The sequence below is a fragment of the Girardinichthys multiradiatus genome, chromosome 6 (genome assembly GCF_021462225.1).
Source record: "Girardinichthys multiradiatus isolate DD_20200921_A chromosome 6, DD_fGirMul_XY1, whole genome shotgun sequence".
Classification (NCBI taxonomy): Eukaryota; Metazoa; Chordata; class Actinopteri; order Cyprinodontiformes; family Goodeidae; genus Girardinichthys; species Girardinichthys multiradiatus.
Window position 1 is genome coordinate 10,128,834 of NC_061799.1, and position 26,239 is coordinate 10,155,072.

The 26,239-nt window shown below is 41.5% G+C and overlaps 1 protein-coding gene across 9 annotated transcripts in view; it reads left to right on the forward strand.

Moving 5' to 3' along the window:
- The window catches only part of tnk2b (tyrosine kinase, non-receptor, 2b), a 67,407-nt gene that overhangs the window by 27,545 nt on the left and 13,623 nt on the right, over window positions 1-26,239 (forward strand). For 2 of the 9 annotated variants that reach the window (XM_047367711.1, XM_047367712.1), the window contains 15 exons: window positions 322-540; window positions 15,012-15,189; window positions 16,413-16,477; window positions 17,794-18,063; window positions 18,177-18,329; window positions 18,417-18,580; window positions 18,776-18,895; window positions 20,237-20,363; window positions 20,476-20,622; window positions 20,887-20,981; window positions 21,100-21,294; window positions 21,506-21,597; window positions 23,552-23,674; window positions 23,928-24,355; window positions 24,907-26,079. In XM_047367711.1, coding sequence (XP_047223667.1) covers window positions 460-540; window positions 15,012-15,189; window positions 16,413-16,477; window positions 17,794-18,063; window positions 18,177-18,329; window positions 18,417-18,580; window positions 18,776-18,895; window positions 20,237-20,363; window positions 20,476-20,622; window positions 20,887-20,981; window positions 21,100-21,294; window positions 21,506-21,597; window positions 23,552-23,674; window positions 23,928-24,355; window positions 24,907-26,079 — 3,411 coding nt within the window. In that variant the 5' untranslated portion in view covers window positions 322-459. Of the gene's footprint in view, window positions 1-321; window positions 541-10,690; window positions 11,128-15,011; window positions 15,206-16,412; window positions 16,478-17,793; window positions 18,064-18,176; window positions 18,330-18,416; window positions 18,581-18,775; window positions 18,896-20,236; window positions 20,364-20,475; window positions 20,623-20,886; window positions 20,982-21,099; window positions 21,295-21,505; window positions 21,598-23,551; window positions 23,675-23,927; window positions 24,356-24,906; window positions 26,080-26,239 lie in introns of those variants that run through there. The other 7 variants (XM_047367719.1, XM_047367715.1, XM_047367720.1 and 4 more) reach the window with 7 other exon arrangements.

Consider the following 26,239-nt stretch of genomic DNA (forward strand, 5'->3'; position numbering starts at 1 on the left):
GAAATGAGACTTTGTCTTCTTTTGGGCTGAATGTTCCTGCTAGCTGCTTCCTAGAGTAACACATTCCTGCAGTGATCCACACCTGTGTTCCCACTCACTGGTCAGTCAGCGAAGGACGCCCTGTTGGGAACCTGTGAAACTGAGGTTCTCATTGTCCGTCCCTTTTTTAACAAGCGCTGACTCAGCCTGAACGTCTAAGGGAATCATGTTGGCATCACAGCAGCGGGATTTAGCAGCTGCGTAGTTCAGATATAAGTCATACTGTTAATGTGCCAAGCTATCTGGAATAATGCTGTGTGTGCTGTGCTTGTCCTCCCAAAGACAGCATGGAGCTCGAAGAAAGCTGACTGACCGGCTGAGTGCGTGGGTTGGTTGCTGACTGGAGTAGTTGCTTTTTGAGGTCTTTGAGGGCTTGCAGGCCCCCCCACCCAGCACCCGGTAGGGTGCTGCAGCCCCACGATGGGAGAGACAGCAGAATACCAGAGACTGCAGGAGACTGCAGAGTCAGACCACCAGAGCCTGCCCAGCGATGATGAAGAGGTAAACCCCTGACGTTAGCCTTGTTTATGACAGTGACAGATACATTTCAACAGGCTTTAATCATTCTTTGGGAGAAATTTACCCTGCTGAAGGAAGTTTTATAGTGCTGCTTTGACTTTACAAGGTTGGCGCATTGTTTTTGGAAATAAGCCCCTTCCGCAGTGAGCACAGTGGATGTTATAAGGTTGGAAAACAGGCATCTGGGCTATTGTAGTGTATGAACTTAGTCATCGTTATCTGCCTACAGGAGGCATTTTTTAAAATACTCAAATAGCTTCACTCCTCTCTTCATCACAGCTGACTAAGGCAGCCGTTATTATTAATAATATGAGGTGAATATTTGATCACATTTTGTAGATTCATCTGTCACATGTTGAGATGTATGCTTTACATTGATTTGTCACACCATCATCTCTAGTCCACCACTCCTGCATACCACACCCAGGGCTGGGTCCAGTGTGCGCTGACGGCTGAGCTGCTGGAAGCAGAAGCATGAGGTCATTGATGATCTGCTCCAGAATGAGCTCAGTGACAGGCGAAAGTGACTTTTTTCATATCTTCCCTTATCTGCCATAACCCCCCCACACATTGTTATAAATGCTGTGATGAGCTGATTCCACAAATTTTCAGCATAAGTATATGGCCGTTTTGGTTACCTGTCACTAATCTGTACTTTAGCAGTTTGTTGGCTTTATGCACATTATGGAATTAAAACTATTTTAAAGGTGTGGATAAGTATGGAAAACATTTGTATTTCCTGACCTGAAGGGAAATATCCTTTCAAAATGTCTAGTACAGCGGTCTCCAACTCCTGGCCTCGAGTGCCACTGTCCTGCAAATGTTGTATGCATCCCTGCTCCAACACACCTGAACCAAATGGCTGAGTAACCCCCTCAGCTTGTCGAGAAGTTCTGTAGAGGCCTGGCAACGAGCCATCCGTTTGGGTCAGGTGTGTTGGACAAGGAGGTATCTAAAAGTTTGAGAATGTTAGCTCTCGAGGCCTGAAGTTGGAGACCCCTGGTATGGTAGATTTATCCGTCCATCCATCCATCCGTCCATCAATCTGACTCTGTATGTTTAGAAAACTCACCGTCCACCCCTCCATTTGTCCATCAGTCTTTCAGATCCATTCAAACATCCATCCATTTGTCCACCTGTTGTTCCACCTATCTGTCTGTCCCTCATTTCTTCCTTGTTTAAACTGCAAAGGTTTTTGAAGGTTTCATATTAATCTGACTGGTGTGTTTATGTCTTCTATAGATTTATTGCATACTTTTGTATTTATAAAATGGGCTAAAACGACCTGAGAGGTCTGGAAATTTGAGGCTGGATCTGTTTGAAATTTTGCCATGAAATGTTAAATACCCCTGCCTTCTGGTTATATTTCATTACATATATTTTATATAAGTCTATTATATAATGTATATTTTCTTCAGCTCTGCTGTAATGCTGACCGCTACAGGAGATTCTTCCTGCCCACAGTCATCAACATCTACAGCAACTCTTTGAAGAAACATCTATAATATGAGTTACAATAACATTTAATTTCCCTTTGAGATTACTAAAGTACTTTTCAATTGAATTAAATAGATCCCATTATTTTGTATTGCTTGAATTATATTCAGAGTACTCTGATACCCCCAACCACACACTGCCCCTTTGACCCCTACACGGTCCTTGATACAGCTCCTGTTAAAAATAAAGGAGCATAGTAACATGGCTGAATATGTAGTTTTATGTATGGGTTTAATTGAGCTGAATGTTGCCTGTGTGCCGAGGATCTGTGCTCCACTTTAGCGGAGTTAAGCCGGTGTACGCTGCAGCTGCCGTCTCAATCAGATCTCCTTCTGCAGCTGCAGCTGAATAAATGGACCTGGATGCAGGCGTGGACCGCTATAAGATAGGACGGGTTCATGGGGTCACAGGATTTAGGTAGAAATAATTTTAACAAGCATAAGATTATGGAATTGCTTTAATTAAAACAGATATGCAACAACTTGCTAAGATCTATTTATTATTGCAGTTTTAAAACAGTTTTAAAAATATGTTTTTTTTAATGTTATTTGGATTTTATGTGTAGATTTAGGCCAAAATTAAACACCAGGTAGATTTTATTGTATTCAGGCACCTATTAATGCTTAACATTAATATACATCTTTGCCATCCTGGAAACCAAACTACAAGAAAGTGATAGAGGCTGGTTAATTAGTCAGGTTATCTGTGCAGGGTTGCTGGGGCGAAAGGCAGGTATACCCTGGGCAGGTAGCCAAGTCCATCACAGGGTAACACAAAGACATGCTGGAAAAACGGCACTCAAGCAACAGCAATTTGAGGACCTGTGAGCCTAACAGGCATGTTTTTGAACTGAGGAAGCTTGAGTACCAGGAGAGAATTCATAAATTCACATGTTTCTTATACTCCGTTTAGCCTTTCTGTTATCTGCACTCACGCTCTCTCACAGCATAAATAAACCACAGAATTATCTCAACATGTTGAGATAATTAGCTTTGTTTTAAATAGCTTCTTGCATCTCTGTGCTTCCTCTGACTTCAATTTTGAACACCTTATTGTTAGTGAAAATGGCTAACTATGAGTCTTCCTTCAGTTACAGCATCCACACTGAACAGTGTTGTCAGTGTAGCCGGGTTAAGAATGTGAATGGTGCATTCACTGATTGCAAACTGGAGCTTCTGGCCAGCCGGTTACCTGTCAGGGCTGAAAGTTAAACAGTGTCCCATTCAGGTCAGCAGCCATTTCTTCCTGGCATCTTTAACGTTTTGTCATGAAAAGCTTAAAGCAAAACGAACAGTCTCTGCAGGCCCTTCTGTCAGATTGCAGTAGTGTTTGAGTCAAAGAGATTGTAAGAGTCTGCTGAGTTTTGGGTATAGGAATGAAGTCATATTCTTGGTTTATTTGGGTTTTTGTTTTTGCTTCATGCTGCACAGTTGACTGCCTGCTCATCAAACATGATTCTTTTTGTTATTTAGATTAAAAATCTTTGCACCAGTTCCCTTCTCCTCCCTGTTAACCAGCTTTACTGGGATCAAACAAAGAATAGCTGGGCTGTATTTGGAGGATTAGGGGAACATCATTGGGAGGGTTGTTTTTGTGGTTGGGATTAATGGATATTAAGTGTGGCCATCAAAACAATCTTTGTTGCCTAAAGCATAGACACATATTCCCGACATGGCCCAGTAGGGGCCTGTTTGTATGCAGAGCTCCTGTTCTGCCCACTGCTCGTTGCTTTCTCCTGTTTATCCTGCTTCTCCTATGCTCATACTATTTACGATGAACTGCTGGGGATGGTGAAGGGGAAGCAAGGCTTTGTCTGATGTGTGTACGATTTGTGAGATCAGCAATGACGCATATCAGTCTGTCTGTGCATGCAGGACTCCGTCAGTGAAATCCTATGTCTGAGGGTGTGTAGTTTATTTTGCTTGCACAGTTGTAGGAGGGATTATTATTGTCATCGTTCTGCTCTGGCAGCTTTTTGGCACCAGGTAGGAAACCACAAACTCATTTTGCTGCCAAAAGACTCAAAGATGAACTCTAAGGTAGCTTAACTCCCGGCACTGTACGTCACTGTGGATCCCTCTGATGGAAGCACATGCCTTTTCATGCCTTAAACTGAATACAGTATGCATCAGGTTACAGATACCAGCTTAATGTGATTGCGTGTTGCAGACAGTGCTGACCCCATACCACTCCTTTAATGTATTAGAACCTTCTCAGCGGGGAGGCCACCAGTATGATGCTAGTTCCTGATAATGTTTTAAATGTCAGATTATAAGCCTGAGGATTGTATTAATGTACTTTTATTGTGTCCTGCTTGTACAGTCGGGATCTCCTGCTGCCGTTTGACTGAATATGAAGAGAAGGCAACAGAGGTCAGATGGAAGCAGCTGGACATGCATGCAGTTGAATAACTCAGGGTTGATACTCGGGCAGCAGAGATCCGGACTTGTTCTTACTTAAAACCCATTAGATGCAGAACCCTTTCAACTCATAATGAGCTTTTTCTCTTTATAGAGATGTGTGGTTGGGCTAGAGGGTTCTATGTTCTTCCCCAAGTTCTAACATTTGAGCATTATGGAGTTATTTAAGTCTTCCAAAACAAACTTTTTTATGGTTTTTCAGTAGTTCCTAAACCTTTGCCTGGAATCCCCACTTCCTGTACCTTTTTTTTTTTTTTTTTGGAAATTCCTCATTTTAAATCGAGTTGTATTTGTCACAGCTGTAGTCCTTCGAACGCTTCAGGCTAAATGTGAACAAGTCTGACGCCGGTAATGTTCACTAATAAATATCCACTGCATTTCAACATTGTAAAATCCATAGCATGTGGGTCAGCGTGACATGAACTGAAGTGTGTTTTATTTGGGTTTTATGTGATAGACCAACTGCGAAGTGGAAGGAAAACTTTTTTACCAATAAAAGTCAGAAAAGTCTAGTCCGAATTTGTGTTCAGCCCTCACTCCTGAGTGAACATTTTCCAAAACCACCTTTTAATGAAATTACAGCTCAAAGTACCTTGTTGTATGTCTCTGACAGCTTTTCAGATCTAAAGATTGATATTTTTGCCAATTCTTCTTTTGAAAATAACCCAAGCTTAATCGGATTAAATGGAGAGATTCCGTGAACATCAAGTTTCATGTCTCGCCTCAAATTCTCAATTAGATTTATGTCTGGATATGAATATATGTTCTGAACCACCTTATTGTAGCTCTAGCTCTAGCTCCCATCAGCTCCGATCAGCTTCCATGCTTAAGAAACACATCCCTACAGCATGATGCTACAAACACCATGTTTCACTGTGAAGATGGTGTTTCTTGTCAGATTCACACCACAAGCAGAGTTTTGCATGTGGGTCAAAAAGTTTGTCCTTTTCCAACCGGAGCACCTTCTCCAACATTTGCTGTGTGTAATTGGTTGCACAAGAATTCTTTAGGGGTATCAAAAGAAAAAGGAGATAAATCATTTGTCTTCCACCTCGCTATGGTGTTCTACTTTTTTCTCACATAAAATCTTAATAAAATACTTAGACGTTATGGGTCTAATCTGACAAAATGTGAGAATCTTCATGGGGTATTAACACTTTGTAAAACTCTACCTGTTGTTTGACTTTTGTCCCACTTCAATGTTCTGTTTGTTCATAATCTTTCATTCAAAACGCAGAACGTGTTTGTTGGTCTGATTGTAGGATGTGTTCGAGCGTTTATCACTGCGTCAGTATGCTTTCAATAGTTAACGAGACACTTTTCCATTTTTGGAAAAAAAGCACCCTCTCTATACAAACTTGTGCTTTGTCTTCTATGTTTTGAAATCAATCTTATTGTTTTGCGCCCTTGTGTAGTTTCTTGGCATTGTCATACTGAACCAGTCTGTCTGCTGTCACGCTGTCCTGACTGGGCCCTGAACAGGTTTGCTGTAGATGGTTACCCTCACGCTGCGGGAGACAATCTGTGTCATTCGGCATTGTTTTTGTGATTCATCGTAACAGAGATTTCTATTTTCAGAAAAGAATGCACTGTTGAGGTCATGTTCTATTAAAACAACGGTTCAGCTTAGCTGATGAACATGGTGTTTTAGTTGTAGCTCCTTGTGGCTCATCTGTTGAGCATGTGAACAACATAAACCACACACTATCAGTTAAATGGTGTAATGACTGATGCAACTGTCAGTCACTCAATATACTGAATAATAGACATTTCTTTGCTAGTTGTTAGTAAGAGGTCTGCTGCCTCCTTGTGGCGTTTTGATAGAGCTACATGTTGACTCCCTAAAATAATATACAATATAGCAACAGCTCTGATTTGCTCAGTAAGGAGAAAGCTGGTTGGCAGTCAGACTCACTCCTACTAATGTCAAACTGCAACTATTTCATAAAACAAATTTTTGTGTTGATGAACATACACCACACCACTCGTCTTCCTCACCTTCAGCTTCTTATTACATATAATGCACTATTTTGGTCTTTCCTGGCAATCATCTGTTTGATGCAGAAGTGGATCCATCAGCTTTTTCTTGGTGATACAGATATTTAGTTGTCTGAGGCTTGAGCTGCTGATTCAGATTTTCCTTCTAAAGACCAAAGCATCAGGGTTTGACGATACATGACGTTGGCTTCAAGGGAATGAGACAAGACAAGATGTTAACATTATTTTAGGGAAAACGTAAGGGTCTCAATTTGTTGTAGTTTCTACAGAAACTAATGTACAGTAATCCAGTACTCCAGATTTTAATAGTCTGTATACTGAAGTTATAATGCTGCTCTAATTCTAAGGTTGTTCTAATTGCCAAAAACATTGAAAATGCTCACTTTTGTGTTTTCACAAATGTAACAAATGTTTAATAAATCTCAAACTATGTTTTATGGAATGTGTCTTTAGTGTATAATTATCCAGTTCAGGTTGGATCAGTTGACATCAGGATTCTCCTAAGCCAGTCCTCAAGAGCTACTGTCCTCCACCCTTTAGATGCTTCCCTGTTTTAGGTTTGGATCCAGAAAAGATCAAATGGAGTGCTAGCTCATTAAAAACTGAAACACTCCTTTAGTGTTGCACTGATAGGCATGTTTGGTGCTTAGAAATCAATCAAATCTTGTCTTCATTCTGCCCCTATTACCCAGAATGCAGAGTACCCAGAATACTGCCGCACAAATAATTGTAACAGTTGTACAGGCTTCTTCAGTGCCTTCCTAACACACCGTCAGCCAGCTGGATGAGTCTCAGACATGAATACAAGAGGACATAAGGTTTTTTTTTTTTACTGTAAAACAGACCTTTATATCCGAGGCTCATAATCACTTAGGCCTACTTCAGTAAGACAGTAAGGAATATTGTGGTGTTTATATATTGTGAGATCCTGTGGCACAAATATCACATGCACGACCTCATTTGAGCATTTTTTTAATTAACAATCAAATGTAGGAAACATTTAACATAATGACAATAACATCCGTTACTACAACACAGCTTATATCTCTAAGCTTTATCTGATTTTTACTGTAATCAAAATGAAGGGCATCAAAGAGCTGTAATGAACAGGGGACAAATCAGATTTTTCAGCATCTAACCTCCTCATCACCATTAGAAGCTAATCAGCTGTGATCACCGGCCCATTGATTGGTGACTCACTAGTTTGAGAACATTTACCGACATTTCTCATACATCCTCTCTCGTGTTTCATTTCTCTTGGTTGCAGATGAACCTTTGTAAATAAACTGTGACCTCCCCAAAAAACAGACATCTGTCACTTGGCTGCTGGAGATATAAGCAATGGCTGAATGTTCCTAGGAAAAACACCTGTTCCCACTCAAGTGCTTTCGGTTTGTGCTTCAGGTGAAGAATCGGTTACAGGCTGTGGGTTTTAAGGAATGTGGCTTATTCTCCATCATCTGGTTCACATTACAGTCCATTACATAACCAAACCAAAGCAAACATTATGTCACAAAATTTCATGTCATGAACCTTACAAGGCTGTCTTTCCTCAATAAACATGTACAACTTGGAAGATTAATTCACATACGTTTGGTTGTATTATTGATTTTAACGCATGTAATATAAAATCAGACTGGTTAAAGCATATTATGCAGCTGATGAGGCTGTGCACTGACATTTTTTCTGAATATGTTTTTCCCAGTTTCTTTATTTTATTCAAAAACAACTAAATTATCTGTTTAATTGAGAATAGAGAAACTGAGACAAAAAACAGACTTGTAAGCAAACCAAATGTACATCATCCATTAAAGTGAGACACATGTTTTCCCCTGATACACATAAAACTTCCTAATTAATATCACACATGAAAAGAAAGCAAGAGAAGGACACAGAAAGAAAATGTGGAGTCAAATGCTGGTTTAGGTAGGTGGAGTTTTCTGCAAGGAACAGCAGATCAGATAAAATGGCAAAAATGACTTCAATAGGACAAAGCAAAGCTTGAAAGTTGCCGGTGCAAAAAGCGGCTGGTACGGGTCTTTGTTTACAGTCAGCAGAGTGGTGGAAGAGAGATAAGATTTTTTGTGGGATTATGGGCAGGAAATCAAGGGCAGCACCAAATAAAGAAGAAAACGCAGCAGTTTGACTGGTGCCTGCTGTGGGAGGAAAGGGAGGAATGAATGAAACAGAGGAGGAGAAGGGTGACGGCAGGAGTTTTAAAAATAAACGTCACCGAAGCAGGGAGGGGGGAAGCTCACTGTGGGCATAATGAGGAAAGTTCTTCATCTTTACTTCATCTGTTTTGTAACATTTAGAGATATGGTGCTTTACAAAAGTATTCACACCCCCAGAACGTTTTCCCAGTGTGTGATGTTAAAACCACAATTTTCAGTGCATCAATAACTATAAAAAGTAGACCTATGCAGTATTGATTAAAATGTCATTCCCTGTGGAAACAATTACTCCCTACATTGAGACCAACAGCACCATTCAGCATCCAGAATCACACAGGATGAGCAAAAAGAAGAATGGAGAGGGAAAACAGCCAAACAAAAGCTACAGCAGCACACAGAAGTATTCATACCCAGTTAGGTTTTCCACATTTAATCATGTTACAGACACAAGCCTCAGTCTATTTGGTGGAATTTCAAGTGTTTGACAAACGTTTAGTAGTGCGAATTGGTAAAGTGGAGGGAAGACGATACATGGGTTTCAAGATATTTTACTAATAAAGAGGGTTTTCTTTACCAGCTTTTCACAAATAGAATCAGAAATTCTTGCAGTCTTTTTGGATTTTTTTTTGTTATTTGCAGCCTCTAGCAGCCTTCTTCCAGGATTTCCCCATATTTAGCTCTGTTTATCCTCCCATCAACTCTGAGCAGCTTCTGAACCCTCCGTGGGAATAAAGAAGTGTCCCCACAGCAAGATACCGTCAGCGCCATGTTTCACTGTGGTGCATTTAGGGTGATGTACATTGTTAGTGTTCCACTACAAACATGCCACCTTTTGCTTAAATGTTTAAAAAGTCAGTTGAGGTTTCCTCAGGACAGAGCACTTTCTTCCACATGTTTGCTATATCTACCACATGCTTTGTGGTAAACTGCAAACAGGACGTCCTCCTTTCATTCAACAGTGGCTGCTTCGCTGATTAATGCCCTCCTATGGTTTAGATGGATATCAATGTCCTCCTTGGTTTGCAGCTGTGCCATACTGTGTTCCTTCATCTCCATGATGCTATTTGTTCTCCAACAAACATCTGAAGCCTTCTTAGAACAGCTGGATTTATACTGAGATTAAATTACACACAGTTGGACTGCAGTCACTAATAGATAATTTGTAGCACTGGATTTTATTTGGGGTGTCAAAGTAAAGGGGGCTGCATGAAAATGCACCTCACACGTCATTTCGCTTTGTCATGCTCCTGCGCTACTTTGTGTCGATGTGTCACGTAAAATCATTGCAGAGACATTAAATTGTGGTTGTTAGGTGACAAAATGTGGAGAGGTTGAAGGATTATGAATACTTTTGGAAAGCCAGCAAATGTGTGCATTCTGCCTTTGTGTGTTTGCGTCTGTGCTTGGCCTGTTGCATCACAGGAAACTAGCTCCCCCCAGCCCCCAATCCTGCAGTTGAATGTGACCCCTTGGCCCTGGATCAAATGCTCCGCTGAGCTGAACACCATGAAGCCTCTGTGCTCTGCACCATGCACTGCCCTGTTCTGTTCTGTTCTGCTCCGCTCTGCACGAACCAACACGCTGCTTGCAGGACATCATGAGGGGAAGGGGGGGAATAATGGGGCGACGAGTAGAGATCAGAAGGTAGAAAAGATTAAGGTAAATTAGATGAATGCAACAACTTACACAGATACATGGAAATGCAGTTTAACAAGAAGTTAAAACATTTTGGCTTCTTATTTCCAAATAATGGGAATTTTTAACTGGTTCGCTTCACCTAATGCCTGTGCTGCCTCTCCGTTTGCAGGGGGAATTAAAAAGGGAAGAAGTCTTTCCTATTTTTAGGTCCACGTGTGATGGAGGGATGGAAAAGCAAACAGACAGTTGTTGCATATGCAAAACTGAGAGTCAGAGAGGGAGCTGAGGGGAGGGGAAGGGGTCAATAGAAAGGACGGACTGGAGGAAGGAGGAGTGTCTTATTTGTGAAGTTCTGCGAGTTTAAATAACTGGCTCATTACTATCTGCACATGCTGGACGAGAGAGAGGGCAGATCTGGGAACCTACTGATCCACCCTTTAACCTTTTTCTCTGATATAATCAAACATTTTCATTTCAGTTTTGCATGTGCTAAATTTAAATGCGTTTTTGACTCTTTGATGGAACTGAAGCAGTGTAGGCTTACATGGGAACTGTCCTGTCATGGAATGTTACTGAACTACAGGAAGATTTTTTCCCCTCACAGGATGAGAGCTATGGGTATTCATCCAAAGACTGTCTGCGCATCCCAAACATCCACCAGAGACTCGTCACATCAAACTGTGGCTTCATTAATGGCTTAAAGGACGAGCAGCCAAACACAGCTGTTTAAATCCACTCGCACTTTATTTTCTACTCTGATCCAGAAGAAGGAACTCAGCATGCGACGTATTGACAAGCTGAAAAAAGCATTTCCCTTCATGGCACACTTCCACGTATATCGTGTAAGTGTGGTCTTCTGGATTATCCACTGTTCCTTTGTTAGTGTGGCACGGATCTTTGTAGCTATAGCTTGGATCATGTGGAGTAAGCAGAACACATGAATCATGATTGTGGTGTGGTGGAGTCAGGAAGCTGGCTGGGTGAAAGCTGGGTATGAAGGGCTCTCCTCTGGGAGGCTTGTTGTTCTTGCAGCAGCAGGATGTTACAGCAGAACATGGTCAGGACCAACACATTTGTGTGTGTGTGTGTGTGTGTGTGTTAAGTCTCCACTACCAGGAGGAATGAGTTGAGCCAGAAATCATGTTGTTGGCTGCTTCCAAATTCCCACATTCCTCCTTCTCCTCTCTTCATCGTAGTTCTTTTTCTGTCCTTAGCATTGCCTTGTATTTTGGTAGGGTCAGTGTTTGTGTGTAGTTTTTTTTTTTTTTTTTAAATTGGCTTTCTATAATAGTTCTGGCCAGCGTTTGTTTTCTCAGGGTCCTGCTACAAGTCACGCCTTAGTGTTGGAACATCGCAATCCTGTCAAACTCCCGTCTCCAAAATATTTTCTTCATTTGAAAATAAAAATGACACTTAAAGATTAGTAATTTAAATTGAACATATATCAAATACAAATGTACAGCTAAAACTGTCCTATTGTGCGCTGTCAAACTTATGATCTTTAAAATATTAAAAGCTCTTTTAGTGGATGTACACCATCTTCATAAAATACAATTAGGGATTTATCGACTAGAGTTTTTCTTCTTCTAGATTAATTTCAGAGCGAGGCTTTTGCCGATTCATCAGTCCAGCACTTCATTATATTCAACGCTACAAAATAAGAAACTGTGTTATCAGTCATCAGTAAAACTTTGTCTACATCAAGATAAAACGTGTCGAAACACCTCACTGATACTGATAATATGTAAATTTAGGACTTCTTCATCCAGGAACAACATGCACACTAAAAAGTGTTCCTGGTAGCAGCCTGTCACCAGTCAAGGCATCTAACTGATCTAGTTGCTAGCATGTTTACGCTGTTTTAATGGGCCTCCTTAATAATTTAGTACGCAACATATTTCAGCGTGGTTCTAGTAAATTGTGTACGGACCGACCTTAAAGCAAGAGTTGTTCTCTTGCTGAGACCTTTGCATCATATAGTTTGACCAGTGTTTAAGCTGCTCTCTCTTAGATGGCTAAGAGCAGGTCACATGACACAGAAAAGAGCCAGAGCTGCAGCAGCCAGTACAGTTTCTCTTACAAAGAGAATGTCATACGAAGATTGAAAAACACTTTTATTAGAAAAATCACAGAATTGTTAGATCAGTAAATTAAGTGCACAGCCTAGAATATGGTTTTGCGAGCCAAGCACACAAAAAACAGCTGCAATTTCTGAAGGTACGCAGCACAGAATTCTGCTTTATTGTTTTCTAGAGGTTAAGCTGACATGAAATCAGACAGTTGACCCACAATAGGTATTCGGGGTTTAGTTACTTGGAGACTCAAATATTAATGATTTAAAAAAAAAGCTTTGAGCAGGACCTCAATCTTATCCAAGGTATGGGCATCCCTAATATAAACTGTATTCGTCTACCTGATGAGTTGATTTAGAAATTACCAGCAGACACAGAAATGCTTTTGCAACTTTATTTTGATCCCGTATGCCTCAGATATGACACCTTCATGAAGCTGAAGTCCAGGAGGAACCCAGTTTGCGTCTTTGGCAGCGTCCAGAGAAATAACACCCACATGTTGACTGCCAGGAGAGATCAGACGTGCCACTGCACCACAGAGGTGCACTCGGATCAGCTATATCAGTATAACTACTGGCGGTGGTTGTGTTTTCCAAAGCAAGGCTGTCCTTCAAATGTACCCGGTTCAGCCAGGGATTATCGCAAGCACTGCAAAGGCAATAGATGGGCATGAATAATTCATTCTATGTTTATAATGATGGCCCAATACCGTGTGTGTGTGTGAGAGAGAGAGAGTGAGAGAGAGCTAGACTGATGTTTGGCTCCTCAAGCCACCAGTCATTAAACAATGGAAGCCAACCTTTAACTAAATGCATTGGAAGTTTGGAAAGGCAGAGAGGAAGCTGTGACCCGTCTGACATTTCTCTCTGGACCTTGTGACCTTGCCTTAGCCAGCACAGGAAAAATCACAAGAGCTGAAGACTGGCTGAAGACGCAAGAGTACAACCATCTACAAGAAGGGACACAGAGGACTGTCTTCAGGAAGCTTAGGTCCTTCATTGTTGTCAGCTTTTCTATAAGTCTGTTGAGGAGAAAGCAACGTCTCCTGCCATCATCAGTTGTGGTAGCAGCATCTGAGCTTGTGACAGAACCAAATGAAGGAAGTAGATGCCATGTTCTGAGTTGGTCAAAAAATTTAGAATTTATTAGTATTTTTCTGGGTACTAATTCTGGCAAACTCTGAGAAGGCTGCTTATCTGAGTAGTAGATTTTATGAGTAGTAGATTTTATGAGTAGTAGATTTTATGAAGACGCTTTGAAATTTTTATATGGCTCCATGGTTTATATTTATTAGTTAGTTTACTCTGCTGCATCCTGAAATCAAGCGGACATCTGGTAGCTGTGTTGGATCGAGGTCGGATCAAATTTGCACCATAAATGAGCCGCTCTAAAGTTTGGTTGGAACCGTACCGAGATCACCTCCTCCAAAGAGCCTCATCTCAGGACAATTGTATTGGTCCGCACCCACTCTCAGCAATTGCTACGTTCACATCCACACAAAAGAACCGGACTAAAGGGAGGAAACGAACCAGTTTGTTGTGAAGCAGTCCTTAAAAAAACTGAAAAAGCTGCTAAAGAAGGCTGATTCTGTTTTGATGCACTGGAGCCTATTGAGATGATTGTCAAACACTAGATGCTTCATAGCATAAAAAAAAATTATGGTCAACCCTGATCAGCCATTACCATTTATGGCTCTTTAGAGAAAATTGGTGAGATTTATAACAACTTCTAACTTCCCTTGAGAATTACTGAAGTGTTTTTGAATTTGAGTTTGAATTTAATTATTTTTGATGCCTAACAGATTTGGAAAACTTGTTCTTTCATTAGTAACAGCATCCACACTGAAGAGAGTTGTGATGTCAGTTTTAGGGTGAAGACAAATAATCAGATTAATCGATTATTGAAATAATCAAATCGAGTAATCGTTAACTGGACTACACAGGCTCTAAAACATGCCATTTGCTGAAGGAAGAACCCACTCAAAGCAGTAATTGGGTCAAAACTGTATAAAAAATATTTACATTTTACATTTAAGATGAAAAACCGTCTGTCTGTAAATATGCTGTATCCAGAACTCCAATGGCATAGTTTTAGCTTCACCTGCTTCAAATTTAGTAAAAAAAATCTTCTATTAAGTCCCTTTTTCTATCTTATTATTAATTGATTAATTGAAAGAAGAAGAAAAAAGGTTAGCAAATTAATCGATTAGCAAAATTTATTTGTCATTTTCCAACAGTTTGGTCCCATGACAGGGAAATTTCTATTTATTACATTAAGATGATACCAAACTACTGCAGTACAGATGTTTTACCCACAGAAATCATGGGATGGACACGTTCAAGTAGCTGAAATCTTTCAATTAAGTATTTCGTTTTTCACCTTGATTGTCTTAAAGGAGACGTGATGCTACAAAGGTAAAAACATCCTCATGTCATGACTTGAAACATGTATTTGGCCTTCAATTTGAAAAGAACATGAAGTATTTTTTCCAAAGAGGGATTGTATTACAGGTTGCTACTGCAGAGGAAGCCAGCTGTGAGCTCAGTTCCTCCTGTTTTCTTACAGAAAAGAATAGTTTGCTTGTTTTTAGTGACTTTGTCTCAGGATACCGACTGATTTACAACCAGCGCTATTTTTCTCTGTTTGTCCTCCAGAGACTGGGGAGTAGCATGCAGTGTGAGGAAGGAACAGAATGGCTGCTGGAGTTGCTGATGGAGGTGCAGCTGCAGCAGTACTTCAAGAGGATCCGAGATGACCTCAACGTCACACGGCTCTCACACTTCGACTACGTCAAGAATGAAGACTTGGAGAAAATTGGCATGGGTCGACCTGGTGAGGCAGAAAATCTGTGCGTGTGACATTCCAGACTGGGTTGTGCTCATTACATACGTTTGATTGCATTTATTGTGCATAAACATACAGTGCTGGTCATATCTATTGGTTACTTTGTTAAAGATGTGTAAAAAGCTAAAAAATAAATTCAAGTTTTATTGCAGCAGCATAACCTCAGTTTGATAAATGTAGGAAAATCCAATCATTTATTTTAGCAATTATTTAGGGAACAATGTCCAAGGTCCATTGTTAACGGATTGGAGCAAATAATGACATCCTGAGATCCTCCTGTCGTCCTAGCAATCATGAGATGCTATCTAGGTGCCAACCAGTTGTTTATGAAGCAAGCCCGGAAAAAGCCTCCGTTGTCCTACTATTCCAAACGTAAACGTGGAGTTGGCTAAACTCTACTGACTGTTTAACTCAAACCCCTTTTAAGTACAATAGAGTATCTGACACTGCGGGCCTGTTTCTTAATCAGCGTTTTTGGAAAACTAGAGAAACTGTGCAGAAGAATGGTCAAAGATGCATCTGTCTGTATGCTTTATCGCTGTGAAATGTTGTAGGAAAAGACTAATGCTTTTGTCTTTTTGACACAAACTGTTGGCAGTACGTCTGCCAACAAATGCAGGCGTACGTACACTATACATGTAGTTCAACCAAAGCAAAACTGAAGTATTTGCACCTTGAAAGTAATCTAAATATACATGAATATACATCTAAAAACATCACCAGCGCCTTCAAGGCTGTGTAATTGTCAATATTTCTATTTTATAACCAAGTGTTAAAGCCAGTCCTCCATCCCAGCTGAATATTAGACACAATAGGAGGAGACGGTGAAGAGCCGAAGCCTTTGTCTGTGGTGTGTGCATGTGAAAGAGATCACAGCAGCCATGTCCTATATCCACTTACTGAATCCCTTGGGGCCTCCCTTCACAGAACTACTCTAGACTAATTAAACCCACTTTTTTAGCTCATATATGCACTCACAATTCTTTCCTTCCCAGCTCACCGCCCACAAACCTTTAATTATCTGGTCCTTTTCGTTCTTGCCTTTGCTGCTCCTTGTTTCCCCATTCTTTTAAATATCTCATAACAAAGATGGGTGTTTTTACTTTTAATTGTTTTTGCTTCTTTTCTACTGTTTTATGTTGAGTTGCTGGAGATTAGCTGAATCTCAGCTTACTGATTTACCACTGTGTTTTCCTTTATTCTCGATTCAGGCCAGAGACGTCTGTGGGAGGCTGTAAAAAGGAGAAAGGCCAAGCGAAAAACCTGGATGAGCAAGGTATAAGCAGTGTATGCTCGGCGGTACGCTGTGAATAAAAAAGGATGGGCACATCCATTTTCAGATACAGACACAAGTCAAATCCCAGGAGCTGGTGACACACTTAGAGCCTGTTGCATTAACAGAAACGCTGTTGCTCGAAGCAGCTTCTCCCTTAAAAAGAAAGCTTTTAGCATGATATTCTTCAAGTTAAGGCAAATGGATTACTTAAAAGACAGACTCTGAAAGTCAACAAGCTAACTTAAGTCCTCCAGGAAAACTGTGGTAAACAAATAGGAGTGCTTGCTGGCCTTGTAGTCAAAGGATCTATAATTACACCTGTCTGTTTCCGCCTCTGGCACCATCCACAGAGTCATCTGCTTCCTCAGCGTGCTTTCTGAGTGTGAGTGTGTGTGTGTGTGTGTGCGCGCGTACTGCCCCGCCACAGTCAGAATCTTACGAATGCCCAGCCTCCTATTTGAAACCGACTGACCACACCATGACCACAGGGTGGTGGTGTTTTTAAAAAGGTCTGCAGCATTATGTCATGTCTGATTTCGTAGAGTATGTAACAGCACACACTGTTTGCTACGGTTCATATCCAGACAGTTGTATATGTTTGGTACAGTGGGTCCATTCAGGCTTGACTCTCTGTCCATATGATTATAATGAGCTCATATAAATTACTCCTAAAACCACATGATATCCGTGACATTGTGCTCTGAGAAAGGTCCACAAGTAGTCGTACTGCTTGAACATTTTCACATTTTGTGAACCACAAAAACAACAAACTTCGATGTATTTTATTGGGATTTGATGCGATAGCCTATCACAATGCAGGACCTAAATAAATTTATAGTCCACCTTTGGTATTGAATGACAGTATAGCAGACAGGTCAGGGAGAAGATTTGGAGAAATTTAAAGCAGGGTTAGGTTAAAAAACAATATCCCAAACTTTCAATATGACACAATGGTTTATCACAGAAGACTCCAACTTAATCCATTGAATTTTGTGGTTGTAATGTTAAAAGGTCAAGGGGTATAATAATTTTTTGAGGGAAGTATAGGTGAATGTCCTCAGACTTATATTTTAGACAATGGGTCATTGTTGATTTGCTAGTTTCTCAGAAAGTACAGACTGCTGAACACCAGTTTAAACTGTTGAACAGGCTTCTAACATCTCTACTACACCAGGTGGGTGCATGATGGCTTACTATTTTAAATAGTGCTTTCGCTTTGAAGTTGTAGCTCTTGCAGCAGTTTCTGAGGTGTAACTCTGATCCACCTGCATGGACAAAATACAGTTCCTCATTCTGATCATTCTCCTTCATCCCAGGTGTTCAGTGGGAAGCGGCCAGATGGAGAATTTCCTCAGCAGGGCCAACTGGCCTCTTCGTTCCGCAAACTGTCCCTCACGCCTCCCCTTTGTTTGGGCGATGGAGTCCTGGACACTCTGTCAGATGGCAGTGGTGGTCCACTGGACGGGCAGCAGCAGGCCCTGACCTGCCTTATCCCAGAGAAGGATTTGACGCTGTTTGAGAAGCTCGGGGATGGCTCATTTGGCGTTGTGAAGAGAGGGGAGTGGCTGACGCCTGCAGGGAAAGTGGTGAGAAGACATTTACTGATTTATTCTGTGTGCTGGGAATTAAGTGATTCGTTTACTGTGAGGAAAAAGCAGTGAATGTGAATCTGTCTTTGGAAATCTTTCTGATCCTTCAGCTGAAGGTGGCTGTAAAATGCCTGAAGACGGATGTCCTCAGTCAGCCTGATGCTCTGGAGGATTTCATCTGCGAGGTCAACGCCATGCACTCCCTGGACCACCACAACCTCATCCGCCTCTACGGTGTGGTGCTCACACACCCGATGAAGATGGTAGTGGACACAAGCTCAAGCAGGCAACAAGCTCTTATTACTCCTCAGTACTCTTTTCTATCCTTCATCTCTGCGTGTGTTCTGCAGGTGACTGAGCTGGCTCCCCTGGGTTCTCTGCTGGATCGACTGCGATGTGTTCATCCTCAGGGCCCAGTGCTGATCCACACTCTGTGTCAGTACGCCATTCAGGTAGCGAGCGGCATGGCTTACCTGGAGCAGAGAAGATTCATCCACAGGGACCTGGCAGCAAGGTAGGGCGAAGATAGCGTTACTATCCATGTAAGGAAAGTAAAAGGAAATAATTTAGGAACACTCAGGAATTGTGCCGAGTTCTGACATGAAACCAGAAGAGGTTATGAGTTTTATAGCTTCTGATAGCCAGTATTTGTTTTTTTCTTTAAAACAGTTAATAATTGTTAACTACATTCTTTTCTCTGTTTGTTCAGGAATATCCTGCTCGCCTCAGCTAGCAGAGTGAAGATTGGGGATTTTGGCCTGATGAGGGCGCTGCCTAACAACGATGAGCACTATGTCATGCAGGAACATCGCAAGGTTCCCTTTGCATGGTAGGTGAAGGGCAGAAACCTTCAAACTAGATATTGGGAAACGTTCAGTGTTATATTTAATTTAATTTGTAGAAATCACTGCTGCTTTCAGTTCCTAAAAAAACAAGTTGATGATGATCTTCCACAGCTGTGGAGGTCATATACAAGTGCATCTCAGAAGTGTCCTGAAAAAACCCCCCAAAAAACTCACATAGATTAATTACATATAAAGCAAAATATTTTAAGACCATTTCTTGTAATGTTGGTAATTATGGCTTACAGATAATGAAAACCCAAAATTCAGTGTCTGAGAAAATTTGAATATTGTAAAAAAGTTATAACATATTCATAGAAAGTTGAGTGGAAAGAAAAAGTGTGGTATGAAAAGGTGCACCAGCATCAGGGATAACAGCAGCTTTTAGAGGATTGTCGAGCAAAATCCATGTTAGAATTTGGGGAAGCTTAACAAGGAGTAGACATTTTTTTTATTGATCTTATGTAATATTTTAAATTTTCTCAGACACTGAATGGTGGGTTTTCATTATCAATAAACCATAATCATCAAAATTACAAGAAATATAAACTTGAAATATTCACTCTGTGTGATGAATCTATAGGAGTTACGCTTTCTGAAATGACTCTAATCTTTATAGTTGTACTGTATATGGCCATAAAAGAATGTTGATTTTGTGTCTGGCGAATCATTACTGTATTGATTTGGATCATTATCTTGTTGAAAGACACAATATTCACATCATTTTCAGTTTATTTAAAATCCCTGGATATTTTACAGTTCACAAGATCCTGCAATACAATGTTCACAGAGCCTTTTGAGCAGAAACAAGCCCATAGCATCACAGATCCCCCACCCTACTTAACAGTGTGTGTTAGGTGCTTTCCCATATCATCATCCTTTGTGAAACTCCAAACCCACTCGGAGTGGAGTGCTTGTTGCCTAAAAGCTCACTCTTCGTGTCATCTTATCAAAGCACATGGTTCCCAGTAGAGTTTAAGTCCATTCTTACATTAGTGATGGTAGGACAGAAAAGGCTGTCTTTGTGGCATCTGTTGAGACCCCAAGATGCCACTTTTTACTGAACTTTAAAAATGTCTTACCTCTGGTGGCAGATGGTAAATGGCCAGAACTTGTATAGAGCTTTGTCAAGTCTTCAGAGACCACAAAGCTACATTTACATTTAAATTGAAGGTTAACTTTTTCTAGATTTGTCAGTGCTATTGCAATCAAATCAGAATATTTTGAAAGACTTTTTCCACATCTTTACCAGGAGAGTCAATAAGTGTGACCGGTACGGTGTGCATGGTTGATAATGGCTTCACAGTTTGCCACCTGTACTGTTGCAGGTGTGCTCCAGAGAGTCTGAAGACAAGAACGTTCTCCCACGCCACAGATATATGGATGTTCGGAGTCACTCTCTGGGAGATGTTCACGCATGGCCAGGAGCCTTGGCTGGGCCTGAATGGTAGCCAGGTGTGGGCCTAAACAATAAACTTCACAACATCTGTCAAAATATTTTAAAGCCAAAGGACTCATATTTACTGTCATCTTGTTTTTTATGTCTTTTTTTTGTGAATTAAAAAAGATTCTCCATAAGATTGATAAAGAAGGTGAAAGGCTTCCAAAGCCAGAGGACTGTCCACAGGACATCTATAATGTTATGCTACAGTGTTGGGCCCAGAAACCAGGGGACAGACCCACGTTTGTCGCCCTCCGTGAGTTCCTACTTGAGGTAAGATGTCAAACCAACAGTGTTTAAAGCATGTAGCCCCTCTGGACTTCATTCCTGTCCTGCTTAGGAGGATGAGTACTAGTCTAGTAAATGTATGCATGATACTAATCTCAACTCCTTTTAAACATGGAGGCCGGACCAATTCCCATTTGCTCAAGTGAACCATGAGCTCCATCTAGTGGTTATGACATGTATAATAACAGAGCAGGTTCTCCTAAGACTTTGCTGTTTTTAAATGTGTCTTTCTGTGTGTGTCTCTTTCAGACCATGCCTACCGACATGTGTGCTCTACAGGACTTTGATGAGCTCGACAAACTTCACATCAAAGTTAATGATGTTATCACCATCATAGAGGGGAGGTGGGTGAAGATGACTTGGACTGGGGGAGGGTTTAGTTGGCAAACAGGTCCATGGTCTGGGATCCTGGAATCCTGTGCAGACTCGTTGGCATCTCCCTAACATTTTCACACTTTTCAGGGCTGAGAATTACTGGTGGCGAGGACAAAACAAGCGTACCCTCAAGGTGGGGCAATTCCCCAGGAACGTGGTGACGTCCGTCACCGGGCTGTCGGCGCATGACATCAGCAGGCCGCTGAAGAACAGCTTCATCCACACAGGTCACGGGGACACCAACCCTCATCAATGCTGGGGCTTCCCAGACAAGATTGATGAGTAAGAATCTGCTTTGATCTTAAATTTATACATTTTTGAAAGTAAAACTCTTCCAAATGTCCCCTTCTCTGTATTGTGGGGGAAAAAAATCTTATTACTTGTCGTATCTAACCAGCAGATGGCACTCCTATATAACAAAAAAATCCACCTGCTGATTGTAACAAAGTCACTAAACATTCATTCATTCGAATTCTGTCCTTCTTTTTTTCAGCTTATACCTCGGGAATCCCATGGATCCTCCTGATGTTCTGGGTGTGGACCTTAGCGCTGCTCGGCCCATACAGCTACCAGGACGGACTAAAAGTGGGTTAAAGTTACATTCTTTTGACACATTACAGGATTTAAAAAAGCAGGACAAATATTATTGTATTCTCTATGAGAATCAACATTTCTCATAGAGAATGTTACCACATACACAGCCTTGCAAAAATATTCACACACTTTGACCTTTTCACATTTTATCAGATTACAACCACAAAACTCCAAATATTTTGTTTGGCTTTTATGTGATGAAGCCTCACAAAGTACATCATGATTATGAGGTTAAAGGGAAATTTGGCAATGCTTTAAAAATGGTAATACAAATCAAAATCTGAAAGTTGTGGTGTGCATTAATATTTGAAATTTTGGATTGGAATTGACTTGCATTTAGGTCTGGACTTTGACTGAGCCTTTCAAACACTAGACAAAGCTTTAATCAGAAAGATTCCTGGCTGTATTTTTAGGATTGCTGTCCTGGCGAAGTTGAAATCTACTCCAGTATCAATTCATTTGAAGCCTCTAACAGGTTTTCCTGCAGGATTACTCTGTGTTTAGCTCCTGCCATCTTCCCATCAACTCTGACCAGCTCCTTCATCCCTGCTGAATAAAAACGTGGCAACAGCATGATGGTGCCACCACCATGTTTCTCAGTGGACATGATGTGTGATGTGTAGTGTTAGTTTTCTGCCACACATGACGCATGTCCATAGATTCTCCCACCTGAGCTCTGGATCTCTGCAGCTCCTCCAGAGGTTACCATAGGCCCTTCTCTGACTAATGTTTAAGCTGTAAGTTTAGTTCTGCAACCTGCGGCTCCAGAGAATCTCTTTGGCTCTTCCACAATGGCTCTTAATAATGTTAGCTAAAATGATAAAGAGCCAATTAATTTTTAAATATAGATATAATAATACATCCAGGTTTTAGCAGTTTTTAATAATGGAATGATTGCCACTGGATTTCTAAAACAGAATGACACCAAAAGTACAAGTAATATTTTTTAGATCCATTTTTCTTGTCACTAGATTTGAAACCACTTGTTTTTACATCATTTTCCACACATATCAACATCCCACAGAGTAACATGTATCCGTTCCTGTTCTTGCAAACGTTTTAGGTTTTTCTTTATTTTTAAACCTGAAAATAGAAATAAAATTGTGGTGCTTTGAAAATAGCAATTCCAATTGTAGATATTTCTCAAACATTCTAAGTTGTCTTTTTTTTAAAAAGGTCAGGTAACATTTGCGGCTTGTAATGAGTTTTTATATAGCTGGACTGAGCTCTTTGGATTGTAAAGGCTGCAGACCCCCTGGTTTAGGTGGACGGCGGTGATTTAGTGGGTTTGCAGTTGTGCCATACTCTTTCTATTTTCAGATTAGATGTCCAAAGCTTGGTATATTGTTTTATAACCTACCCCTGCTTTAAACTTCTCCACAACATCCTCCCTGACCTTTCTGCTGTGTTCCTTGGTCTTCATGATGCTGTTGGTTCACTAATGCTAACCTCTGAGGCCTTCACAAACAGCTGCATTTATACTGAGATTAGGTTACACACAACTGGACTCCTTTAAATAGTCAGGTGTTTTCTGAAGGCACTTAGTTGCACTGGGTTTTATTTCGGGTATAGGGGTCTGAATACAACTGCAAGGCATATTTTGTTTCTGAAATAAATAAATAAAAATACATGCAATCGTTTTTCCTTCCACCTAATAATTATGTCCTACTTTGTCCTATCATGTAAAATCTCCATAAAATTGGAAATTCTGCAAACCACTGCACCAATACTGATGCTCACAATCATACTGATTGGGTTTCGCTTTTTAAACTGTAGCTTGTAGTATTAAATTGAGAAGTTTTGGCAGTCTAAATATTTTTGCTTACTTTCGTCTGACGATCTCAGAATGCTTTCTGAGCTTTGCTTTTTTATTTCTGTTGTCACTCTCTTGCTGCTTATATTTTTCCTCCCTCTTTGTTTCCTCTTTGCGGCTTTGTTTTTGCAGAGGAGCCTCCCCCTCGTCCTCCTCAGCCAGCAGTGTTAATCAAGAGTAAGTCTGGTCTCTCTCAGCAGCTTCTTACCCACTGTTCCTGTCTTCTCTGTTCCCTCTTTGCTCCACTCTTCACAGGTACATTTAATGTTTTTTTTATCTCTCCTTTGCTGTGTTTGCAGTGGTTTTGTCCCCTAATAACTTTTCTTTCTTGCAATCAGTCTTTATCTCTCTCTGTCCACCAGCTGGTCAGAATCCTTGCTGTGCTTTAACTACATCTTTCTGTTTGTCTTATATTTTTGGTGTCAGGTGATCTCTAAGTGGTCTTCATGTTATTAATTCTGAAACAACTTGCATTGTGGTAATGAGTGGATTCTGTTTTTATCTCAAGAACCCTGCTATGATCCAGTAACAGAAGATGAGGATTCCACCTCTGCGGCACTTAGGAGATTATCTCTAAGGAAAACTGGTTCACTCAAAGGTCTCAAACTGAAACCAGCTGCGTGGGTCTCTGCAAACAAGCAGAGTGGCAGGACCCCGACCTCAGGCCACAACCCAAGAAGTGATGTGTCCCTGATTGATTTAGGGGAGGATTTCTCACCTACACTCTCCCTTTCCCCCCTGGCTGAAAATCAAAATCCTGTGTTAGTAAAGCTAGTGCTGCAAGCAGGCAACATCTTGGACAAGACTCCACCTCAAAGTCCGTCTAAGTGGCTACCCCGGCCCCTTCACCCCACCCCTGTGGTAGACTGGGACGCCCGGCCACTACCGCCGCCTCCTGCCTATGATGATGTTGCCCAAGATGAAGATGATATGGAGGTATGGTCAAACAGAATAGTTTCTCTGATTCCAAGAAGCAAAGAAGTTACTCAGAAACTTTTTAAATATAATCTCCCGTGGTGTATTTTTTCGCTAACAAATGTTCTCTGACAATAGAAATCCAGCTGGGTAACAAAGTATGGATTTTCACTGCAGGATTTCACAAAATAAAACAAAACTCAACCTGATTCTGCTTTGTTGTGTGCCAGATCAGCTGGCATTAGCGAACACTATGGCAGACTAGGAGTTTTAACAGGCACATTCTGAAATATTAGTAAAACTTTGGTTGCAAGGAGTTCAACCTCACATTTTTGACCAACAGTTTGACCCCCAACCATACTGCTGCTGGTGGAGAAGCTAAAGCAAATAATGATGACAGCAATGATCATCTACAGAAATTTAGTTTCTATTCTGTTGAGTCAGATAGGTTTCCACTTGTCACATTCTGTTTGTATCTTAAATAGTTAGGTGATTTGCTATCACCATGCTGCATGCATTCTAAACTCACATTTGATTGTGGTTTGTAACTTCAACCTTCTTTCTCCTCAAAGGTGAGCTCCATCAACAGCTTGGAGCAGCATCCTGAATATGAGCAGACTGCTGTCCACGGTGTAGAAGGAGCTCTGTCCTCAGGACAAAATGTGGAAAGGGAAGCTCTCATCTTGAAGGGTCCAGAAAGACCAGTTCTGGAGGACAACCTTTTTCTTCCCAGCAAGCACAGCCACATTGCATCCCCATCCTTCTCCCAATCTGCAGAGATCTTCCAAGAACTCCAGCAGGAGTGCATGAGGAGGCTCAATGTCCCGACAGGGGGTGTTTGTCAGCTGTCCCAAATCTCAGCCTCCTGTTCTCAGACTATTCAGAACTCCCAGGGAGACCATCAGGGTTTCTCCTCCAGTGAGGACAAACCTCAGATCCCCCCACGTGTTCCAATCCCCCCTCGCCCAGTGAAAAGGGGTGACTACACATCTGCTCGCTGGTCGAGGGACCTGTCTGTTTCTCCAAAGCCAACTGACCCCACACATGGTGTTTCAAGCACAAGCCTGGAACGACCACCTCAGATCCCGCCCAGAGACCCTTGGTCCCAACCGAGCTCCCGGACTCCAAGCCCCAACTGCGCGGTGGTGGGGTCCCTGCAGCAGCGGATCTGCTCTGTTAGCCCCTCCACCCACCATAACTCACACTCATCTTGCCCCTCTGCACACACATACCTCTCCACCTCACCAGGTAAACTCATGCCTACCACACACAGCTTCGCCTCAGACCCCAAATATGCTGCCCCTAAAGTGATCCAGGCCCAGGGTAAGGACAATGCTAGCAGAGGTCCTTGCATTCTGCCCATCGTCCGTGACGGGCAGAAAGTCAGTAACACACACTATTACCTCCTGCCAGAGAGGCCGCCGTACCTCGACCGCTTCGAACGGTTCCTCAGAGAGACTGAGACCTTCCCCACTGCCGAGGACAGGCACATGCGGCACGCCAACATGGCCACTGTGAGACCGATGGTGGTCAACACCCAGACAGTTCAGGGTCTCGCCCACCCGGGCGAGTTGAAGGCTAATTTCTCCTGCAATAATAATGGCAGTGTGAATACGCAGCGATCAGGGATGAAAACATCAGTTAGTCTCCCTCGTGTGTGTTCAGACGGGTTGACAGGTCTAGTGGTCAATTCTTTCTGCAGCAGGACAGAAGAAGGAGGGAACTCTCTGGACAGAGTCCAAATGGTATGCTCAGATTATAAGATCCCCATTTTACCACCTTGTTTTCCAATGAATGATGCAAATACAGTTTAATGTAACCATTTCATTAGTTTTTTTCTTCCTGAGCTTCCCTGTGATTGATAAGATGCTCCTGCAGTGGGAGAGCTTTTGGGCTTTTTATAGC